General features: G+C 39.8%; 2 protein-coding genes across 17 annotated transcripts in view; one reads left to right on the top strand and one right to left on the bottom strand.

Moving 5' to 3' along the window:
- The window catches only part of RPS6KA5 (ribosomal protein S6 kinase A5), a 72,613-nt gene extending 52,383 nt beyond the window's left edge, over nt 1-20,230 (bottom strand). Inside the window, exons 1-2 of one of the 2 annotated variants that reach the window (XM_039552234.1) lie at nt 19,639-20,230; nt 6,796-6,867 (exon numbers count right to left, since the gene is read on the bottom strand). In XM_039552234.1, the coding sequence (XP_039408168.1) occupies nt 6,796-6,867; nt 19,639-19,702 (136 nt within the window). In that variant the 5' untranslated portion in view covers nt 19,703-20,230. Of the gene's footprint in view, nt 1-6,795; nt 6,868-18,380; nt 18,459-19,638 lie in introns of those variants that run through there. The other variant, XM_019280535.2, reaches the window with a different exon arrangement.
- Nucleotides 20,231-20,398: 168 nt separating this feature from the next.
- Nucleotides 20,399-22,379, top strand: part of DGLUCY (D-glutamate cyclase) — a 48,957-nt gene continuing 46,976 nt past the window's right edge. For 13 of the 15 annotated variants that reach the window (XR_005601961.1, XM_039552299.1, XM_039552303.1 and 10 more), the window contains exon 1: nt 20,759-20,833. The gene's annotated coding sequence lies outside the window, so the exon portion shown is untranslated. Of the gene's footprint in view, nt 20,495-20,758; nt 20,834-22,379 lie in introns of those variants that run through there. The other 2 variants (XM_039552294.1, XM_039552298.1) reach the window with 2 other exon arrangements.

Here is a 22,379-nt window from a genome sequence, read left to right as displayed (position 1 = left end):
TTCTCAGCATTTTTTTATGAGAATAAATCTCAAGTAGCACTATTTTAATCAAATGACTCATAATATATTCAACACCAGAATCTCTGATATCACCACAAGATATCTACTTAAAAGACAACACTGCAAAAGCAATTTATTTGAGTGGCAGCAAGGAGAGAGCACATAAGCTAATTGCAATACTCTTACCTGACAATTGTACTTCAGTAAAGCTTTTTTAATTTCTCAAAGAGCAACATTTTAGTGTTCATTCTCATAAAATCTCATGCACATCTAATCTATGCCAAGGCAGAAATATTTAGCCAGCAATATATACCCCATAATGAAACACACACAATCACCAAATATCCAGCCCCCAAATTCATTGAAAATACATTAAATGATAGAAAAACTAAAATACTATATATAATACATACACAAACTATGTTAGACTGACCTCACAGCTGAAGAGAAATAAAATAAAAATTTTAACAGTAATTATTAGTTGCTGAGTTATATGGACATCAGCCTTTATGATGATTAAGATATTTCACACCAGCAATTTATAGGAAATTTCCACTCAATTCGTGAGATAGGAAAATATAATTGGGTGCTAAAAACTCTTTCATTACTGCCCCTTCCATGAATACAAATTCATAGTAATACATAGTAAGTATATATAAGCATACCTACAAGTATACTTAGACAGAAGTACATATATAAGTATTCATACTAATACGTATCACCATTCTAAGTAACAATTCAGCAGGCCATTAGAATATTCTAAAATACATAGTTGCTGAAAGACAGTGAGTTAAAAATATGAAGTATTCTTTGTTACCTTGTTCTTTCTGTACAAATGCAAGCACATTAAGGCATTGCATCACACCAGCTAATTCTAACAGAGAAAAAGGAGTGCAATTCTTATTGTTTATAGCACAATGGATGGTTTCTGTGGACTCCTAAATTCATCAAAACTTTATACTTGTACCCAGACAGTTTTTTAAAATTAATCTTTTCAAGTGTTAACGTAAGCTACACCTTTTTCTTAAATTACTTTTTTACTGTTAGCGTAAGAATAATCATGAGACTACAAAGGAGAAGGCTCAGAGGCACAAAATATTTAAGGTTTTGAATAAATTTCATTGTATTCTTGCATGATGTATGTTATGAATGTATTGTGATGTTGGATTTTTGCATGTTCCTTAATGTTAGAAAAACTTTACCTAGATTCTGTAATGTAATACATGATATAGAATGTCTATTGTTTATGTAGTCAATTTAGAAAAGATAGGCAGAGAAAGTCTTCATATTCCTGGAGTATCTTATCAGAGAAGAAGAAAAACCAGAAAACCAGAGAGAGAAGAATTTATGGAGGGAGCAGAGACGGAATGGAGCCAAGGAGGAAGATAAGGCTGACGGGATGATACACAGAAACTCCAAAGAATTTATGAATCATGCATGATTGTGATGAATATGCAATAAGAGATGTACTTTTAAAGATGATCTTTTGGATGTAGAGGTGTGCCTTTGGCTCTGCCAAAGCACCCGGCCGTAATACCCTTTTTGCTATTGTCTCCTAATTGTCCCTTTTATTAAACCTTTCTTAAAATTTTATAAAGAGTGAACCTTGTTTTTCACATATATGCCTAATGACATCTTTGCTCTGCAATTTAGATTTAATCTGCCCAAGGAATATGGAGGTAGAACTCTCACTGTGCTAGTATCTGTCCATATGAATTAAAAATTGGAATGTGGCAAAGTTAGAAAAGCATATAGCTCTAGCAGCTAAAAATGGGGGAGGGGGGGGTGGAGCTAAACAGAAGCCTTAACAAATCTCAAACAGCATTCTGAAGAATAATTCCAGTTTTTATTGTCTATGACCAAACTGTCAAAAACAGGCAAGAATCACTAATGGAATTTTTTCAATGTTATTACTTACCCCAAGAACAAATTTTCTCTCCCATTAAGCAAGAGAGTGATGATTAATATGAAAAGCAGAAAGTGACAGGAGAGGGTAAGTTGCATCTTAAAATGTATTTTATATCAGCATTTTGCTTTTGTTTATTTTTTGGCTTTTTACCTTTTTTTTAAAAAGTAAATGCTATTACAGTAAATAGTTATGGCAGACAATACATGCCTAACTTTTTTTTTTCTTTTTTAAAGCATGTAAGTTTTTAGAAGGCAGCTCTCATATGAAAGACATTCTACCACTGGATAAAGATGCCATTAATTTTTAATTATTACAAGAATTAAGGTAAATAATTTTCTTCAAAAATTGTTTTAAAGGTACTGCATACTGCTGAAGTTTGATGAAGTCAGAACAAACAACCACAAGCTGCCTGAGAACATCATCTTATTTTCTCCTTTCCTTCTTCAATGTTAAGACTGTTTTTGCTGTTCTCTCTGACATTAGTTCCAGTAAGAATCTTGGTTACTGATCTCCAATTTAATGCACAGATTTTTTCAGAATTCTCTGGCGGATGAATATGACAAATTTGTCCAGGTTCTTATATTGAACACAGCCCCCTCTTTTCAGTCTGCTCTTCATGCAGAAAACTAATCTTCCATTTCCAAGCCCTGTCTCCAATTAGCCATCCCACCTAACAATCAGTATACATTCTAGCTGCCCTCAGCAGAAACTGAAGTAAAATATTTAATTGGAGTTTGGAATTATTTTTAGACACTCACTAATTTTGGCTCACTCTCTTGAGCACAGTATCCCCACTTCTTTCTTTTTCCTCCTTCTATGAGAGAATATTTTATATTTTCTTCAATATGCTTTGAAAGAACTAACTTCATTTCACCGTCTTAACTTTGTCAGAATACTTTCTGACCTCTTAGATGAAACTTCATTATATGTCCTTGTATAACAAGATTTTTGAGATAGTTATTTAAATCTGACATTCATCCCACTAATTTTGTTCCCTTCATATGAATAAATCATTCCGATTCTGAGGATCTTCCACATATAAGGTAAATATTCTTCCTGTATAAGCACTTAAATCCAAAAGATCACGTATAAAACATTCTCTCATATATGTTAGTTAGATTCTTGTTTCTCATTATTTTTGTCTTCTCGTAGGTCAAAAGGTAGAATGGCTTATAAGTGCACATGCTCAGGAACTAATTGTATTGTCTCTTCTTAACCGCAGTTGAAAGAGTGAACGAAAGTGGCATTTAATGAAGTTCAGTAGAGAAAAAGGAATAATCCTTGGTGGAAAAATGTATGAACGAGAATGCACTCTAGAGTGTTTTGTTATTTTAAAAACACATTTTCAAAGAATGAAGCAAATAAGCCAAGTGGGCGTGCATAAATCAACACAGCCACCTTCTCCTGTTGTTCCTTTCCTGGCTTTGGGAAGCAATTAGATTACTTTGCTGAAAAGTAACCATCTTCTACAGAATAGACTCTAGTTTTCCTTGTCACAGGGAGAAAATCTTTAACTAGACAGGACGGACAAGCAGGAAACATGAACACGGACAGGAAATCTGAAAATTCTGTATTAGCAAGGCTATACAATAACAAAGAGAAAGACTCGCGCAATGTCAAAAAGCGTATACTGAGTAGAACACGGGGCAGTCAGAAGTCAAGCCAGTAATAATTTGTTCCCAGAGCAACAAGTACATTATTAACAGCTTCATTAACAGTGGCATACTGTCATGTATTTCATTTTACTGAAGTAAAGTGCTACTGATTTCTTCAATGGATAAGTTTCGTCTATTACGATCCCCTAACCGCAATGTAAAAGAATCCAATTCAGACTTTTGCTTCCTTGTCTTTCCTCTGAGACTCAGGTCAAAAGAAGAAAGCATATAGCATGATACAATTTTAATACCAAAAAGCAAAATGTAACAAGTGTGCTTCCAACTGAGTGCATATATTAGAAGAAAACAGACAAAAGAATGTAAGAAAGCAATTCATACTAAAGAAAATAGTAAGTATGAAATTATGCTAAGCCACAGCATGAAAAAAGTTATGGCAAAAAATGGCTTCCAAAGGAGAAACATCAGCACACACAGATACTATTTCTAATAATCTTAAATGTTTGTGGTTTTAAAATATAAAGCTTAAAAATGAAGATTTAAATAAACCTTCACTGCTACTACCCGAAAAGAATCACCACCAAGTCTGCAAGAAACCATCACAATTAAATATCCTTATGCAAGGATATCATTTAATTTAGCATGTTTTGAGTATCTTCTGTGGTTATTCCAGTTGCTTCATAGCAGACTATCCTTAAAATATTGTAATTAGTTTAAATAGCATCTACAGTCATCACTTAATGTAACTGTGAGGTTTCAATATATTCTCCCTTGCATTACTGTAGATCAATTAAGTATTAGTTTGAAAACACTGCATGCTGCATAACTCCACAGTGAAGCATTTTAAAACAGCATCACAGTTTTATTTAGCATTAGTTACATTACAGTACTATCAATAATACAATAAAAATACCTCACACCAGGATAAAGCTTTCACTGCCAGAGTAAAAATAGCTTTTGTCTATTTGCTTATAGCAATGCCCAGAATGTTTCTCAAGTTAGGAAATTAAACTTCATCAGCAAGAACATCTTAGTAAGGTTCCAGAATCTCTAGTACTGGAAGGGTTTTAAGAATGAATCAGCACAAGGGGTGATACAGGTATAACGGACTGTGTCTTGGGCCAAACAATTAAGGGACCTCTTCAAGGTCTGACCTCTTTGGAATCCTGTTTCCAGCAATTCCATGTTACAGCAAACATTGCCAACTGACAGATGGTCACTTACCCAAAAGCAAAGAGAACTAGCTCCATTCTGATCAGGTCATTGGCATTTAATGCCACCCAGTAATTAGAAAGCAGCAACCTCTGACACATCTAGTGCATGAGTCTCAGCTGTCATAGGCTTGAGACTGAACAAAGCTTCTTGACTGCCCGGACAGTCTAGATTTCTGAAGCAAAAACCTCAGGCTATGATTAAAACTGCGTATCAAAAAAGTGGAAAAAAAACCAAAAAACAAACACCACAACAAATGCCAACTACTCCTCCTACAAATGCTGTTCCAGGAAATCCAAGGAGTCCTTGGATTCCTAAAGTTTGCAAGAATCGTTTAGTCAGTTCTTAAAATAGTTTAAGATCTACTTAGACAGAAGACATTTCTGGAGCAAGAAGACTACTAGACCACGATGAAGTCAGACAGGCATGCTTATTCCACTTTATTTTTTTACTTCACACACACACACAAAGTCAATCCCACTGTCATCCGATGAAGGAGCCTTTTCTGAAAGGGGTCCCTCAATAATTACCCTGTTAACCTGAGTGAATAGGATAGCTTTGCACTGTGAGCCTAAGGATTACCTGCTATGGTTAAGAGTATTCCAGGCCAAGAAAAATTTGGCCAACCTGTTCATGAAGGAAAGAAGGCACGGGAGGTAGCAATGAATGACTGACAACAGTTTAACAGCAGCAAAATGGGCTATTTCAGAGGTACTGCCTAAAGACAGGAGAAGGTGAGGCTACTACTAGTCTGAACTTGAAGACTGGCCCTTATGAAACCACCAACTTACTTTGTAACCCAGATGCAATAGGTGTAATATTAGCGTGATCTCAGACCAATGGCAAAGGTAACAAACAGACAAAATTCCAGTATGGGACGGGTTTTCATATACACACATATTTACAAATCCAGCCAATGTTTCCATCAGCAGGAAAGAAAGACATCCTCACATAAATGCATAATTATTTATAATTTCATTTTTGTCAACCGCACTCAGATCCACACTGACCATTTCAGAAAGTCATGATTGCTTCTACCTAGGAATATGCAACATTTATCTATGAATATTAAAGCTTCCTTGTGTCTGCCCCTAACTACTGAAATTTAACAGCAAGGGTTCAATTTTTTAGCATGTTTAAATTTAAACTTTTAAAAATTTACTGCAGAAACAGGAAAGTATCCTCTCAGGTGATTTAAGAGCTTAACTAATTTATGAAAGAATCAATATGACAGCTAAAAGTGAAAATCAAAATCCTTTGCTCTTTTCAGTGATGTTTTGGGGAATTACAGCCTCACTGCCAGCCATTCATGGCTGATAACACCCAAAAATTTGGCATCATTTAACTAGCCTAAAACTTCTGCAGACCCTGATGATAGTCCACCTTCATGATTATCCCAATCTACTCAACAATGCATCTGATTTAATACTGACCAAAAAAGCGTAAACACCCTAAAAAGAATAAGTGTCATTACTTTTGGTCTGTATATGGCCCTGTCTGTGTGTCCCTTTAGCAAAGGGGAAACAAAGGGTTTTTTTCATTACCACCAGTAATCCTACAACATTCTAGATATCTCCAACATTTTGCTGAAACCCACAATACAATAATGAACTTTATCCATCTTATAAAATACTAGGATCTGACTAGGACAGAAAGTTATGGAGCCAGCAGTGACCCTAAAACAGATTAGTCAAAAAATGGGGCATCTTATCTAATAATATATTAAAATTACTGGTTTTTTCCCAAAACTTAACAAAATTACCAAGATCATGCCTTAATTTAGATTAGGTTTTCCACAAGCTATATTAAATTCTCACAAACTTTTGACCAGATGTTTTCCTTTATTTTTTAAAATGTGCACCTTAAAACGTGCTGTGCTAAAACATGTGACCTCCAATTTTGCATGATATTTGTGAAAAAAAAATTGAAAAAAATACACTATGCAATACAAAAGTGCTACCTTCCTAAAGAATGTTCCAATTACCAAAACCTCAGCTAGAAAACTAAATCATACATATGAGTAATGTTTCCAACATTTAACTTTAAAACAGTGCATCTTACCCCCTGTTCCAAGAACTTTCAGGAGCTCAAAGTTTTCAATGCCAACTTTCTCTGCATGGCCTGTCAAATTTGCTGAAAGGAAGAAAAAAAAAATCACATCAGATACGTAGCACACCAAAACACCATTCTGACATCTTACTACAATAAAACCAAGTTAGCAGATGAATTAAATAAGCAGCGCTAAGAAGACAACCAATTCCATACTGTATTTAACTGGAAAAGCAAGGGAAAGCAATTTTCTTCCTGCCATCAATGTACCCAGAGGTAGAAAATCACAGAAAAATTGAAGCCTATCTAGTTTGTATACACCATCTTTCATTGTATGACTGGGCACCTGTAAAATGAGTCCAGTTCTACCTTGTCTGTAATCTCCAGTCACATAGTTACAGACAGCAATCAGGCCATTCCTTAGCCCTAGCACCCTGAATACTCAGTTTTTTGGATTATATGGTGTTTGGGATGACATAAACACAGCTCCAACAACTGCTCATGCATTTATCTCAGGATTATTAAAGACTCTACTAGTAGCAAGTAGAAATGACCTTAAGTCTACATAACTCACAAGTATGGAAGGTCAAAGCTGCTACAAAGTTGTCATTTGTTGCACAGTTTGCACTATGTTTATACAAATCTATACAACTTTGAGTACTTATTTTGTCTAACATACATTTTTCTAAGAAGGGATATAAAGACCTCTGTTTAAAAACAAGGAGTTGCACAGGGTTGCTTTGTTGTTTATCGCCTTTTTTTCTCTTCTAAACTCCTATAAGAAAGCCTTAAGCAGTTGCCATTTTTTCCATCTTTCATTACGATCATAATATTATGCACCCATTTGCATCTATATCACTGTAGACCATTCAGCAAAACCCCTCACTGAAATGATCTAGGCTGAAAAGCAGCAAGACAAAAAGTTAACTAAGTCTGGCAAGACAAAAAGTTAACTAAGTTTGATTATTCACATCCAAGTTCAGTTCCCTGATCCACTTTACCAAGCAGCTTCATAAGCACAATTAAGGATGCAGCATCTAACAGCAGAAGTTGCATAAGCTGGCTACTAAAAGAATGCCTCAAATAGAAACTTCTACACAAACTGTATGTCTAAAGGCTAGTAAAGAGAAAAAGTCTTCAGTTAGGATAGGAGATGCTGACATTAACTTACTAATTTCACAGAAATTCTCATTCGGTTTGACATTTTGAAGAAACTTTTATAAAGACATGCTTCCTAAATTAGTGTCCAAATGTGTAATTAATGTCCACTCACAGAACTGCAGTAACTCAACAACTCAAAACACAAAGCTTTGGAAAGACCTCTCTGCAAAGATGAGCCAGTGTAAAAAAAATCCAAACACTAAATAAATCAAAAAGCAAATTCATGACTTATTGCACCAATCCTAGGAGTCTGCACACACATACAAAATGTACTTAGTTGGGTCAGGGCAACATTAGTGCTCTCAATGCGAAACAGTGGTGAAATCTCACCTAAAAAGAGATTATTTTCAATCTATATAATTCATCTTTTTGAAGGATTAATCAAACGGTGTAAGTGCAGAGACACCACTTGAAATCACTGTGAGATTATAAAGTCTAAAAGAGCTTTCAGGTTTTTTTTCTTGTATGACCAGAAGTACACACAAGAATTTTTGCAAATCTGAGGGAATCTACAAGCTACTCTAACACATTAAAAAACACAACATAATCAAGTTATTATTATTAGAGAAAGATTAGTTTTGTGATCAGTTCCATTTTAGTAACATGTACTAGGCAAGACTGTACCAGAATCCTTAACAAAACAGTGAGTCAATATGCACCACAGGAGCTGAATTGAAGTTTGCTGTACTACTTTTGACTGCAAATAGAACAAATACTTCTGCTAGAGCTACATCACAGTCACTGCTTAAGACAGCAGTAAGGAAGCCACACTCCTGTGCCAATGAAGGAGCTATAGCAGGTTAGGCAAACCTAGACTGAGTTAGTGTCTATACAATTAGGGTATGTTGTGTCACAGAAAGCAAACTGTTTTCAGGCAATTTAATATTTCATATTATTCTTCTTAGCTAGTACTGAAAATGGTACTCAATATACAGTTTCAAAACATTGTCTTTCCTGCCAAGGACATCAGAAGTCGCAGACTATTCTAAAGAGACCAGGGCTAGAGTATCCACTTTTTAATGAAGGAGTGGACAACACTGAAGAGATTCAGGACACAGACCTTCTCTGGACACTAGCGAAGTAAGTGCTGAACTCAGGGTGGGAAGAAAGTTTTCACTTCAAGATCCACCAACTTGGATCTTCTGCAATGAATTACTCCAGAAAGGTTTTGCTATCTTACATCCTTTAAGAGTGTCAGCAGAAGGTTTTTCAATTAAATACCCTTCTAGAAAGCAAAACAGTCACTTAATCCTGCCATATTCTTGGAACTGAATAAGAAGACAGAGTGGAATCCAGAGAAATACTGCATCTCCAGTAACATGCTGAAATTTGCAGTGCTGGCTGTGATCCTAAAAAGAGATCAAGTCTTGAAACTCAATCCATTAATCTAAACTGTACGATAAACTCACATTCAATAATATTAGTAAAACCTTTTCCACTTTCATGAGGCTACACAATAAAAAGCTAAGTGACAGCTAGTTTGAATTATTATGTACTTGTTTCAATGTGAGCTGTAATTTTGCACTCTCCTCTTAATTCCATTTTTACTTCCATTCAGGATGCTTAATGGCCTTATCCTAAAAAAAATTAAAATTTAATATCCTGAAGGTTACTGTAATATTATTTTCATAGTAAAAGAAGAAAATTTCGTCACAAATAAGCATGTGATAACTCCAACGTAAGACCCACCTCATTCTTTTTACATCATACTGAGGAAAAAAGCCATCCCACAATAGCTAAATGGTGCTGCGTAACACACAAGTGTGATAGGACACTTGAGACAAACTCTCTCACAAATACTCCCTATAAAGCAAGAAGTAAAATTATCCTTAATTAAAAAATAAGAATAACAAATTTTCAAAGCTATAAGAAAAGATTAACAACAATTCCCAGAAAGTGCTCCTCCCAATGTTGCCACATGGCAATGGCTTGCTCCAACAGCCTCAGTTGCAGTGCTCTGTCCTTCTCTGAAGTCACAGTGCAAGAAAAGCAAGCTGAAGAGCTTGTTTGTGCCATTTTCTAATGACACCCCTAGAGCAGTCCTTTGTCTTCATCTGCTGAAACCAGGTGCAGCACTTTGACACATTAGCAGAGATGAAATGCAGTTTCTCCATGATGCAAGTTGTCATTCCAACATTTTCTTCAACTTGCTTTCAGAAGCATAAATCTCAAAGTATCAGTTATTCTATTCACCACTCACTCCCAGGAACCTGAATGACCATTTTTGGAAGACCTTTCACCAGGGATGCTCTCTGCAGTTACAAAACTGTTCCAAGACTGAGATGTTGTCTTGGGATGATTTTATGATGCTGTATCCCCTGTCGTCTGCCCTATGCCAGACATGAGTTCTGTGCCTTTAAAGCTAGGTCCAAGACAGGGTGTGGGGGGAAGCCAGTGGAATTCTTTTGGCAACCTGTGTTCAAAAGCACAGATAACTCACTCACTCCCTCCCCAGCTCTCAGCTCTACAGCAGGGCAGAGAGGTGCATTCTTTTCTTAGCTAGCTTCTTGTTCGTTAGCTGAAGCAAGGAGTTTTCCTGGGACTGTGGCTTCTTCTTTTTTTTTCTCCTGGAACTGTTCAGCTCTAGTCCAGAACACCATCACTGGGAGGCCCCACACCATGGCCCGGAGGGGCCCACACTGCACCCCAGCTCCAGAGAGCAGAACCACACCTACAGAAAGGACTCAGATTTTCTCCACAACAAGAAGGTTTATTATCTAACATTATTCTTTTTGTGACTGCATGCACTCTGCTTGTTAAATAAACAGGTTTTTTCACTTTCCTCCAAGACATCTCTTTCCAAACCTGTGGGGGCTTAAAGCCCAAGGATGCTGTTTCTTTAAGATGGACCTGGGGGGCGGGGCCACAGGACGAGTGCGGGGCAGTTTAACAGCTGGGCCCAACAGTTCAGGGCTCAGGGGTCTCGGCAGGGCTCAGGAGGGAGAGCGCCGGGAGCACGGTGCTGCTTTTTGGTCTCCTTTGTGTTCCAGCTAGCTGGGAAAAGGTTCTGTTGGGTTTTTTCCTTGTTCTTTTTTCCCCTTCCCTTCCCCTTGCCTCACTGCCTCCCTTACCTCCTCGCTGGTCCAGGGAGCCTGCGGGGGCAGCCCCGGCTGGTCTGAGCCCGCGTGTCTGTTCCCTCTCTGGGAATCTGTTGTATTTTGAGGGGTTTTTTCTATCTACCCTGTTTTGTTCGTGTATTAATAAACAGTTTGGTTTCTTTTTCCCACTTTCACTCCTTCTGACCCATTTGTCTCATTGATGGAGGAAAAGGGGAAGAACACTCATTCCAGAGTGTTTCCTCCTGAAGTTTTGTCTCAAAAACCGAGACAGTCTCAAACCAAGACAAATATAAATTTGGCGCCCAACATGCAGCCGGAGGAAGTGCAAAAAAAACCCCGAGACAGACGTTTTAAAGGATTGCAATGAGACCACTACTACTACAACGACTAACAGAAAAGGGAAAAGTTTCTCACACCCCACAGACATCACCGTGCTGGAAATGGTGTCAGCACCTGACCCAACAACTGTCTGTTCACACTGCACAGCCTATCTGTCAAGACAGCATTGGGATGTACATTGGTGCACAGAAAGCAGTTTTGGAAACAGAAAATTTACTTTTCCATGCACTTTTTTCTTCAAGTGTCTTGACACATCAGCTGAAGTGCAGCACAGAATGGAATAAAGTTTGGACAGGAAGAAAAGTACTGCCCAAGTCAACAGGATGAGAGTTTCTCTACAAATAATATGAAGCTACACATGACACAGCACTACAAAGGGATGGTTGTACATAATGGAAAAAAAGAAAGCTAACAAATCCCCTTAGAGATAACCTCACTGCATGGGTACACAATTAGAAAAATCTTGCGTTTACTAATGTTCTACTGTAGTCCACACTAAGCAGCATTGCACCAATATGGTTAGGTAGAGCGTGCAGCTGAGGGCAACAGCAAGAGAGAACACACCAACTCAGAAACAAATAGTGAAGGGAAAGGCCAAGACATCACAGAATTCATAAAAACGAAGAGGAAACAGAGGTACTAGTTGCAATCATCACCTCTGACAGCAGAAGGAAAGGAAATATCCAGAAATACTACCACTGCAAAGACAAGCAGGGACACCAGTGCATGGAGACCAGAGCTGTCATTCTCAGTCCCCTGGAAGTAGGGCAGCCTGTTTATCCAGAATAACATTTCTGTTTGATGGAGGATCTCCAGATGACATAAGAGACATGACTGTCATCTTCACTACATGAACTTTGAGATGGCCAAGACTGAACTAAGAACTGTCCAAGTGGGTACTGTGCAATGAGTCTATAAGCTTTTAATTGCACTTCTTTGATCTTGAGAAATAATATTTCAACAGGGTTTGTTTTCAAGTTAAAATGTGCTCTGTCCTCTGTTTCTGGACTCCACTGCATACAGGTCTTGAAGCAGACAAACAAAGCTAGAGCTTCCTCTACCAAACTTGATCAAGCAATCTTCTAAAACAAGCTCTGCCTGAAAGCCAAAACTTGTCTCTGCTATTCTCTGCAACACTAGACCAATTCTGCTGTTTTATTCAGCAGAACAATGAACCTCAGGCAATTATAAGAAGAACAGAGAAGGAAAATGAGACAGAACATATTCTGCATTATTCCAAATATTAGGTTGCAATGTCTAATACCAGTATTAACTTGATCTTAACCTGTTAGTTCAGAGAATGGCCCATCCCCACTCACCTAACAGATCTACTTAAGCCACAGCATCAAAGAACAGATGTTGTTTTAAAACCTATATGTTTATGCTTTATTCAGAGTGGAGAGTGGGTGGTTTTCCTCAAAATTAAGCAAAACTAGCACATTCCTTTCTAGGAAAAAAAAATGACACCATGCAATAGAAACTACACAACTATTTGCTAGACACTGAAGAAAATGCATATGTTATACTGTTTATCTGCTATATAGAGTTATACTTTGTTACTGGTTACAACGACTTAGAACTATTTGTGAAGGGAAATATTCTAAAGTCCTTGAAATCTGAGAGACCATCACCACCTAGTAAGTGTCAGGTCACTGAACAAGAGCAACATTTAATCAGGTCAGGGTACTACCTTACAAGCTTAAAATGGAATTTAAAAATCATAACATCCCAAGAATACTTTTCTTAGGCAAAAGAAAGAATGTAGAGCAAAAATAAAACACACAGTTCTGAACTCATGTGAAAGAAAAGAAAATGCAGTTCACACTGCTCTGAACTCTAGGGTATCAGTTAAGGTAACTGGGCTGGTAACTGCTGATTCTGTAGAATATTAGATGCTTAAGGGTAAGATCACTCGAACTGAGAAAAAATCGTAAAATTTGAAAAAAAACGTGGAAAAAATTCAAGCTCTCACAAAGCTGCTGATTCCATTCTAGAAGGCTTGGAAACCAAACTTCACAGAGGCAAAGATGACAAAGACCTCTAAAGTACTAGCTAATACAGTATGTATACATACATGTATACATGTATGTATACAGCATACACATATATTGTATGGAATACAGTATGTGGAAATTCAGAAGCATAAAATGCTGTGGAAAACATGATAAGAAACTGTCATTACCATTATGAAAATAGAAGATAGAAGATTATCCCACCAAAGTTATCATTTGCATACAGGAAGCTGAAATAAATATAAAAGTCCAGGCATCTGAGATTAATGATGCAGACTCACAGTAGTCTGAACTGGAAAATGCTCCATGTTAAGATCCATTTGCATGCAGCAGCATCTTTTCCTCTTACAGAGGTGACTTTGCCATGAGGTTTATCATTACTGCAAGCTGAATCACTATTAGGTCCAGAGGCACCTCCATGGTCAGCTACAAACTTAATGTGTAGCAACACTACACATCATACAATTGCAAAAAAACAAAAAAAAAAAAAAAAAAAAAAAAAAAAAAAAAAAAACCCAAAAAAACCCAAAAAAAAAAAAACCACCAAACCCACAAAAAAAAAACCCCTAACAAAATGTAATTAGACAAGATTCTAATGAAAAAAATTGCCATAATCTAATGCAGAACCGAGTTGAAACAATCAGATATCTAAGGATTGTGCATATCTTTTCAAACAAAAAATTTTATCTAACTATAAGATATGAATCAACTTCGGTTTTCTCTATCATTAGTAAGGAATGAAAACACCTTATAAAAAATGAGTCATAGGCACCTCGGACACAGCATCAAGAGTAACAGAATACAGATTAATTTATCAACAAAAAAGAGCAACTGACAACTTACATGGTGATGGAAGGTATTTACATATTTGTTTATGCAGACATTAATCAGAAAACTTAAGAATTATCCTCTCCCAAGTAAAGCTTTTATAAGCATCTGTCCAAGCCAGCATAAAATATTTACAGATGTCAAGAAAAATGAGAAGAGGAAACAGTCACAATAGATCCCAAAACAAAACACAAACCCAAATAAACTGACTGCATGTAACGTGAGTCTTTCACAAACCAGGTCATCTGCCTATCTATGGACTGAGTCAGAAGCAAAGAAATCTTAGTAGAACTTGCACCTCATCATTGGAATTCTATGGGGGGAGGAGACAGAGAGCATGTTTACCATAAGATACCAAATTATACAATGATGGGGATATAACAGAAATATTTATGTGGAAAATATATTGGGAAAACACATCCTCAGATACCCAGGCTTTGTCATATGATTAAGGAATTCTGGCAAGTGCTCTTTGAACTGCCTTCTGAATAAAATCCTAAAATGTATTAACACAGCATGTAAGACTCCTAATTCCTTTGTGGAATCAAGCCTGAGATTTTAAACCATCACATTTATTAGACATTGGATCAAAGCTAATAAACAGGCTGACAATGAAGACTGCAACTTCTAGTCCTCATTTGTATTAGACATTTTATAGAACATCACTGAAACAATGACAGCAAAATGATCAGTTGTACCAGACCCTTTTATAGATAATTTTAGCCAGGTTTGTTAGATTCCAAAGCCTGGAGGAAGGAAAACAAACAAACAAAAATCCCACCCAACAAAAACAAACAAAAAGCCACAAACACAACTCAGGAAAGATCAATAGCCATCCCTCTTCATAATCAAAGCTACAAGAAAATAAATAACAATAAATTCCTAGACGACAAAGTACTTTTAGAAAATATTGATTGCGTAAGGAGTAAAATCCACAGATTTAAGCGGTATTTAAAATGATTAATAAACTTAAAATACTCTTTATAGTTCCCACAATCCAAGAATATGTATTTTTTAGTGCTCAAAAGAGAAAAGTAGAAGCAAAAGCAATCCAAGCTTTGAAATAGTCTATTAGTACCTCCTGATCCTTAAACAATACACAAAATTAGTAAATAAGTTTTTAAAAACCTGCCTTACAGAAAAAGTAACTTTAAAAGTATCTTTAAAGTTTCATAAAGTTTCCTTTTAAAAATAGAAAAAATAAAATATAGGTGCCAGATGTACCTCCATAGTGAAGGCTGAACTCGCTATTCAGTGCATGATTCATCATGTTTTTTAGTCACAGGAATTTTCACAATTCCCTAGAACGTAACATGAACCTTCCAGTTTACAAATAAATCCATTCTAATTTAAGTTCCCATTCAAGAAGGTGTAACTAAGAATTTGCATTATGAAACCCTTTAGATAATCCGTGTATTTATTTTCTGAAGCCTTTTATAGTTTCATACTGAATTATAAGTTTGACTCAAGGGGAAGTTCCAAATTCTTCTGCAGCCCGTTGCTACACTACCTTCTGGGCTATACATGTCTTTTCCCATGCACTTAACAGTCAGGCAAGCTGCAAACTAACACAAATTCTTTAGCCCAAAGCTTGTGAAAACATTAAAACAAATCCAGTATCCTCTTCAAAACAGACTTGCTAAAAGGAAAAGAACAACACTGTAAAGCAAAGCAAACAATGTATATAGAGCCCATTGCCCATATATTCATGGAATGCCTCACAAGTTCCCTTCAAGATCCTGGTTTTGGCAATCTCTGCCTCTCCCTGGGCAAAGCAGGGAGTGCACATGCATGCCACAAGATGGGCAACCTCCTACAAAATCACTCATACCCACTTAAGGTATAGGATCCTTGGATCCTTTTTTCTAAAAACAAGAGTTATGACAAAAGCCAAGAGGAGATGGGGAGGAAATCTCACTCTTAACTGTTCTGTCTCCTTCTTATCTTCTGACATCACAAGACTTTTCTTCTCTTTCCATACCCTTCTCTATCATGTAAAACGTTTCCTCTGATAGGCTTTCCGTTTGCCATTGTTCAGTTCTGCAGCATTACCAAGCAACAGAAATGTTAAGATGCAACAATGTTCTTTTTTCAGTGTAAATAATATGTAATTCCTAAGGTCTGCAAAAAGATTAGAAGTTGCATTAACTCTGAAAGTTACCCTTCAAAAAATAAAACCTTTCCCCTTACAAGATTCCAAAAACAGATGCTAAATAAAATTTTGTTTTCTTATTATTTTCACTGGACAGCTTCAGTGAGAATCAGAGACAGTCACCACTTCCTACTATTTCAACTTTGGTACATTTTTGCTTTTACTTCCTGAAAAGAGATTCCACTTTCCCCAAAACCTCATTTTCCTTCCCAAAGTGAGACAAGAAAGACAGTAACTATTCTGAAGTGGCTAAACTGTGAGGCTTCTATCAAGAACAAAAATGGTTTGGTGTTAGGAAAAGAAAAAAAACTTGGTAAATATATTGGGAGAATATCATTATTAAATGAAATGTGTCCTAAAAGTCACTGCTCTGTCTAATCTGCAAAACATCACATATATATACACACACACATACACACACAACACATACAGACAGAGCAGTGCCCATTATTTGTAACACAGCATATCACATGGTATCACACAGAGGCACTCAAGTGTTACTTCCCTATCACAGACCCAATCTACATGCCTATCAAGTGATGTTTTTCCAGCAATTACTTTTTGGTCATGCAACAGAGGAATTTCAGGCCTCTAACACTATGAGATATAAAGCTAAAATTAAACCTGACCCTACGTACCAAAGCCAGCACTGTAATTTCAAAGTCAAGGTTTAAAAGAAGTCAAACCATGGTATGATAGGGTTAACTATCAGCTGGTCTATGTAGAAACAGCACTGCATATGCTCAAACTTAACACATTTTCATATGCCTCCATACTTGCTTGGAGGTAACAACAATCATCTGTTTCATTCTTTAAGATATTCATTTAATCTTAAATTCAAATTCTAAAGTATGTTCACTTACTCACTTGACCATAATCAATGCCTGTCCTTAACTCATTTAATACTTTTAGAGCAATCCCAAGACCAAGTAATTCCAAATGCAAACTGTTTACCTGCATTCAGTTGATTTGAACTAGTGAGTTTTTTACAATCGGTTCAAGTAGCAGCTTCCACAACATGAAAATAAGATATACCCTTCTCAAAGAACTCTCTATTTCTATGACAATAGTAAATTCTTTCAAAGCACTGGGGAGACCAACCTCTTTCTCATCTGTCAACTGACAGCTACTTTCTCTATGTAACTCTAAACGATTCAATTAGTCACAGAGCTAGCACCATCAAAGAAAAAACACAGATGAGGGGAACACCAGAATCTAAACAAATTGCACATTAAAGGATATTCATTATATAGAACATATTTAGGAATGACAAAGATCTGCTGGCTCCAAATTCTAGTTCTTGCATGCCCTCTCACCCTCTTCCCTAAAATGAAGCAAAATTAAATAATCATTCTGCATGCTTTAAAGCTGTGGTGAGTTAACCCTAGCCAGCAGCTAAGCATCCACATACCAGACCCAGCACAGAAAACACCTTTAAACTTGCCAAGTATCCTATAGATTTATACATTTCTGTATCAACAGAAGCTGACTGAAACTTTTCTCCTCAAATTATTGTATCTCTGTGGATTGTATAGAGACAAGTTCTGAAACAGTATTTCCATACGTCTTGCATAGTGATGACACTATTGACACCTTCAGGAGTAGGAGTCTCCCAGGAGTACATGACAGAACAGCTCCCTCCTCCACCCTAGTGCTCCAGAAATAGACAAGTCATTGTTAGAAAGCATTTTTCAGAAAGCAGAGTTTTCTAAACACTGAATACAGAGAACAGAACAAGGAGGGGAGAAGCAACTTATTCCTACTAAACTGAATTTCAGAAGCTTAAAAAGACAAACGGGGTTGAGACTTTTTAAAATAAAAGTGAGAATTGGTACTTCATAAAGCTTTATGATCAGGATTAAAATCAAAGTTGCTTATTACACTACATTAGACAGTTCTTTGTCTAGTTTATACAAATGTGTTTATTCCTCAAACTACCTTTAAATAACGATCCCTCAGGCATACATGTTCTCAACCTTTACAAAAGAAATCTAGACATAGCTATGTAAATATATTGAATAAATGTTCCACTTCCTTTCCCCTTACCTTTTCCTCTTCCACACTTAAATGTAGCAACACCTAGCGAGACAACTATGTTTTCCAGCAGCTCTTTTACTTCTTCTTGAAAGAAGGAAACTACAGTCCCTTCGGTTTCTGTAGCTATCAAGAGACCGCCTTTTTTTTTTTTTTTTTCTTTTCCTTCTCTCCTCCTCCCCTCCTCCTCCCATCCCCCCCCCCCCCCCCCCCCCCCGCCAAGGAGCAGTGATAGCTGTATTCCTCTGGGGCTACTCCCCCGACCCCAAGACCGAGGGACAGTGGGGCAGGAGGCAGAACGAGACCGAGGAGATCCAGCACCACCACCCGCTTTTCACATCGGCCCATTCGAGAATGTCAACTACATTAACCCGGCGGGCAGCTCTCTCAAACTTTTGCAGTGAACAGCATCATATGCTTACTCTTACTTCATCATGGAGAAAAAGATGATGACAGAAAAGGAATGAAGCACATGGGTTAACAGCACCTTCATTGTTAATCAATACAGAGAATATACATTCTGATTATGTTTTACACGCACTTCTAAATTAAGATTAAAATTTAGATTTATTGCAGTGTTCAAGTTGCCTAGAAACTTCTGAGAAGCAGAGAATCCCTTTTAAAAAGAAATAAAGCTCTTCCCCAACACAACAACCTACAACAGAGCATTTCTGCTACATCTTTAAAGGTCATATATATTTCACATGTTGAACTACTTCTCCAGAGGGTCGTCAAGTAACTACCGAGCTACAAAAAGATTCACAGACTGAAAAGCCAGATAACTCTGCGGTTACGTGTTGGCACATTCCCCTCCCTACAATTCCGGCATTTCACCAAGGTCAGAGAAAAGCTGTCATATAAAACGACTTCATTGAGGATTGGAACAAACCGCCCCCCCACCCCCAACATAGCCACAGAAGTCAGTCAAACACACAATTTAAAAAAAAAAAAATGTTTAAAAGAGAGCCTGGCTACCCTTTATCTTCTTCAAAAGCGTCAAATACCACCGGGAAGTGGGACAGGGGAGTCAGGCATAGAGCAGAACTCGAAGTGAAATACTTTTTTCAGAAATAAGAGAAGGCCCCCTCCCCGCCCCCATCGTACACGCTCCTGCCCTTACCTTCCAGCTCATCCTCTTTTTTCCCCACACTGAGATTTCCCTACTGCTCCCAACCAACTCTCTCGGAGCTCCCTGCTCAGCAGTGTTTTCCCCAGCCCGGCCCCACCGGGCCCCTCCGCCCCCGCACGACCCCCGGGCCCGCCCGCTCACCGTTCCTCAGCTCGTGCTTCACCGTGAGGAGCGGCAGCTCCGCTTCCCCCGAGGGTCCCTCCATGTCCTCACGGGCGGCTCTCCCGCCCCTGCCGCTCCCCGTGAGTGTGAGCGCGGCGGCGGGAAGATGTCACCTGGCCCGAGACGGGTTCTATTTCCCAGGGGCGCTCCGGGGAAGAGGAGCCATGCAGGCGCGCTGGGGGCTGCCGCTCTCCCCTCCGCCTTGGGGAAAACGGGGGCGAAAAAAACACCAAACCTACACCACCCAACAACAAACAGTTATTAAAATCTAGGGAGGCACAAGCACGACGGCTTCCCTCCCCCGGCGCTCAGAGCCAGCCCATGTCCTTGCGGCTCCCCTCCCCCGGGCTCCGGCCGCCCTCCCCGCCCGACAGCGGGGAGCGCAGCCGAGCCCCGCCGAGCCGAGTGGACCCGAGGGGAGCCGAGTGGACCCGAGGGGAGCCGAGCTCGGCCGGGATAGGCTGAACGACACGGGGGGCGGAGGTGGGGACGCCGCGGGGAGCGGCTCCTACTCAGGCGCTCGCGCCCCCTCCCTCCCCGGGCCGGGCGCTCATTGGCCGCGCGCGCCCGCGAACCCCGGCGGCCGTCGGGCAGAGAACGTTCCCCGCGCGCCGCCCCCGCCCTTCCGCCGAGCGCCGCGTGCCCCCATTGGCTCGGCGGCTGCGCCAACCGCCAGCTCCGCCCCCCGTCTTCCCCCGGCCCCTCTACTCCTTGGTGTTGTTTGTAAACATTCCCGCCCGCCTCTCCCGCTGCCCCCCGACCCCGCGGGAGGGCGGGCGCTGGGCTGCCGAGAGGGAAGGGAAGGCGCTGATTGACCACTGGAGCTGGCAATCACGTGAGGGAGCGGCCATGGCGCCCTTCCTCGCGTTACGGGCTGGTTCCACCGTCCCCGAAGGGGGAGCCGCCGTGGGCTGACCCACTCGCAGTGGCGGCGGGGGGGGGAGGGGGAAGCTGGGCTACAGCGTGGCGAGGGGGATGCGGCAGCGGGATGGGAAGCGGGATATCCCCGCGGGGGGATGCGGCGGGGCAGGGAGCAGCGAGGCGCAGCCGAGGGTGGGAGGGATTCCTGCAAGGCCCCGGCCGCCCGCCCGCTGAGCCCCCGCCTCCCCGCGCGGGCGGCGCGTGCGGACTCGCAGCGGCGGCGCGGCCGGGCTGGAGAGCTTGCGGCACATCGGTATGTCCGCCTGCAGCCCGCGGCCGTGCGCCTCGCGCTCGGGGCACCGAGCTCTGGGGCACCACAACACGGGGGGCGCGGGTGGCCGGGCCCCCGGTGCGCGCAGGGGCCCGGGTCACGCCTGATCCCGCCTTCGCCCTTGGCCGGGGCCGTGGCTTGGGCTGGGGTGCAGGCGGCGAGCGGAGCCGCCTCTTGGGAGGTCGAAGAGACCGCATGTACTAGAAGTTCAACCAACCTTGGTGATCGGTAGAAAAGCGCACGGCCTGGTGGGTTATGGCAGCTCAGGAGGTGCCTGACAGGGGCTTGCTTGTCGTAAGGTGGGAGTGGGCGAAGTTGCTGGGTGGGTACATCCCACCGGTTCACCTTGCCCTGCCTGGGGCGCGTTCATCTGGTCCCTTCAGCTGCGAGGGAGACACCGTCCTCACAGCGGGCTTTGACTGCATTGTTGAGGGAGATAAGGTTCAAAACACGTCGTATCTGTTCACGTCAGTTAAGCCTCTCAGTCTGTTATGTTTTGGAGGCAATCTGGTGCTTCTAAAGCTGCCCTCATTTCCTTGAGACAGATAAAGCAAATGACTTTTCTCTCCGTTTCTTATTTACAGTAATTTCTGACTTGTTGCTCTTGAATGCCACCGCTTCTATCCTTACACACAAGCTAATTCACAATGCCGTGTCTCAGCAGCAGTGTTCACACAGTCTTAATTCAGTTACATCAAAGATCAATGAAATAAAATGTCTTAAGTTAATCCTTTATTCACATTCCAGTATTAAATATTAAGTGTGTTTGTATACATATATGTTAAAAATGCATGTACATGTATATATTTCTACAGTTTCTTGTGGAGAGATTGAGTTGGACTATTTAAAGTTGGTGAGAGCTTTCTACTTCATAATTGTTTATGTACCAAACATCAGGTTTAGGGTGCCTTTGCAATTGGTTGTCATCCCAGAAATTAAAAATACTACCTAAAGGTTTCATAGTATTTTTGGTAAAACTTTTGAAGGTGTTCCCCAGCAAGCACTGCAGCTGTTCTGTGGAGGTATCTCCCTGTAGCATATGGTACACACATAACTCCACCTAAAATGTCCATACAGTTACTGCCTTTCCAACAGTATTATATCAAGACTATAAATATAGAAAGTCTGATCACGGGAGATGTTTTCAAACTGGAAAATGATTGATTCCCTTTTGTCACTTGGTTCTAGAAGCTTCACTATTGCAGAGAAAGTAAATATTATATCAGTATAATATTAAACTACAAAAGGGAAAATGGGAATATTACACTAATTAATTAAGTTTTTGCATCTTTGTAACTAATGGCTCCCCTGTACAGTTAGTGGGGACTGTGAGATTTACTTCATCATTACAAGGCGTAACAGCTACTTCTGATTATTCCATGTCCCAGATACTAGATTTTAAAGGGACTAGTACTATATTTCATCCAATGGTTCTACTAGCCTACAGTTGGACTAACTGTCCCTGGCAGCCTCAGAAAAGAGAAGCTGAAATCTGACTCCATTTACTAGCACTCAGTGTGAGGGGTAT

This window comes from Corvus cornix, chromosome 5 (assembly GCF_000738735.6).
Source record: "Corvus cornix cornix isolate S_Up_H32 chromosome 5, ASM73873v5, whole genome shotgun sequence".
Classification (NCBI taxonomy): Eukaryota; Metazoa; Chordata; class Aves; order Passeriformes; family Corvidae; genus Corvus; species Corvus cornix.
The sequence above is the reverse complement of the archived record's forward strand: the minus strand, read 5'-3'. Positions and strand labels throughout refer to the sequence as shown.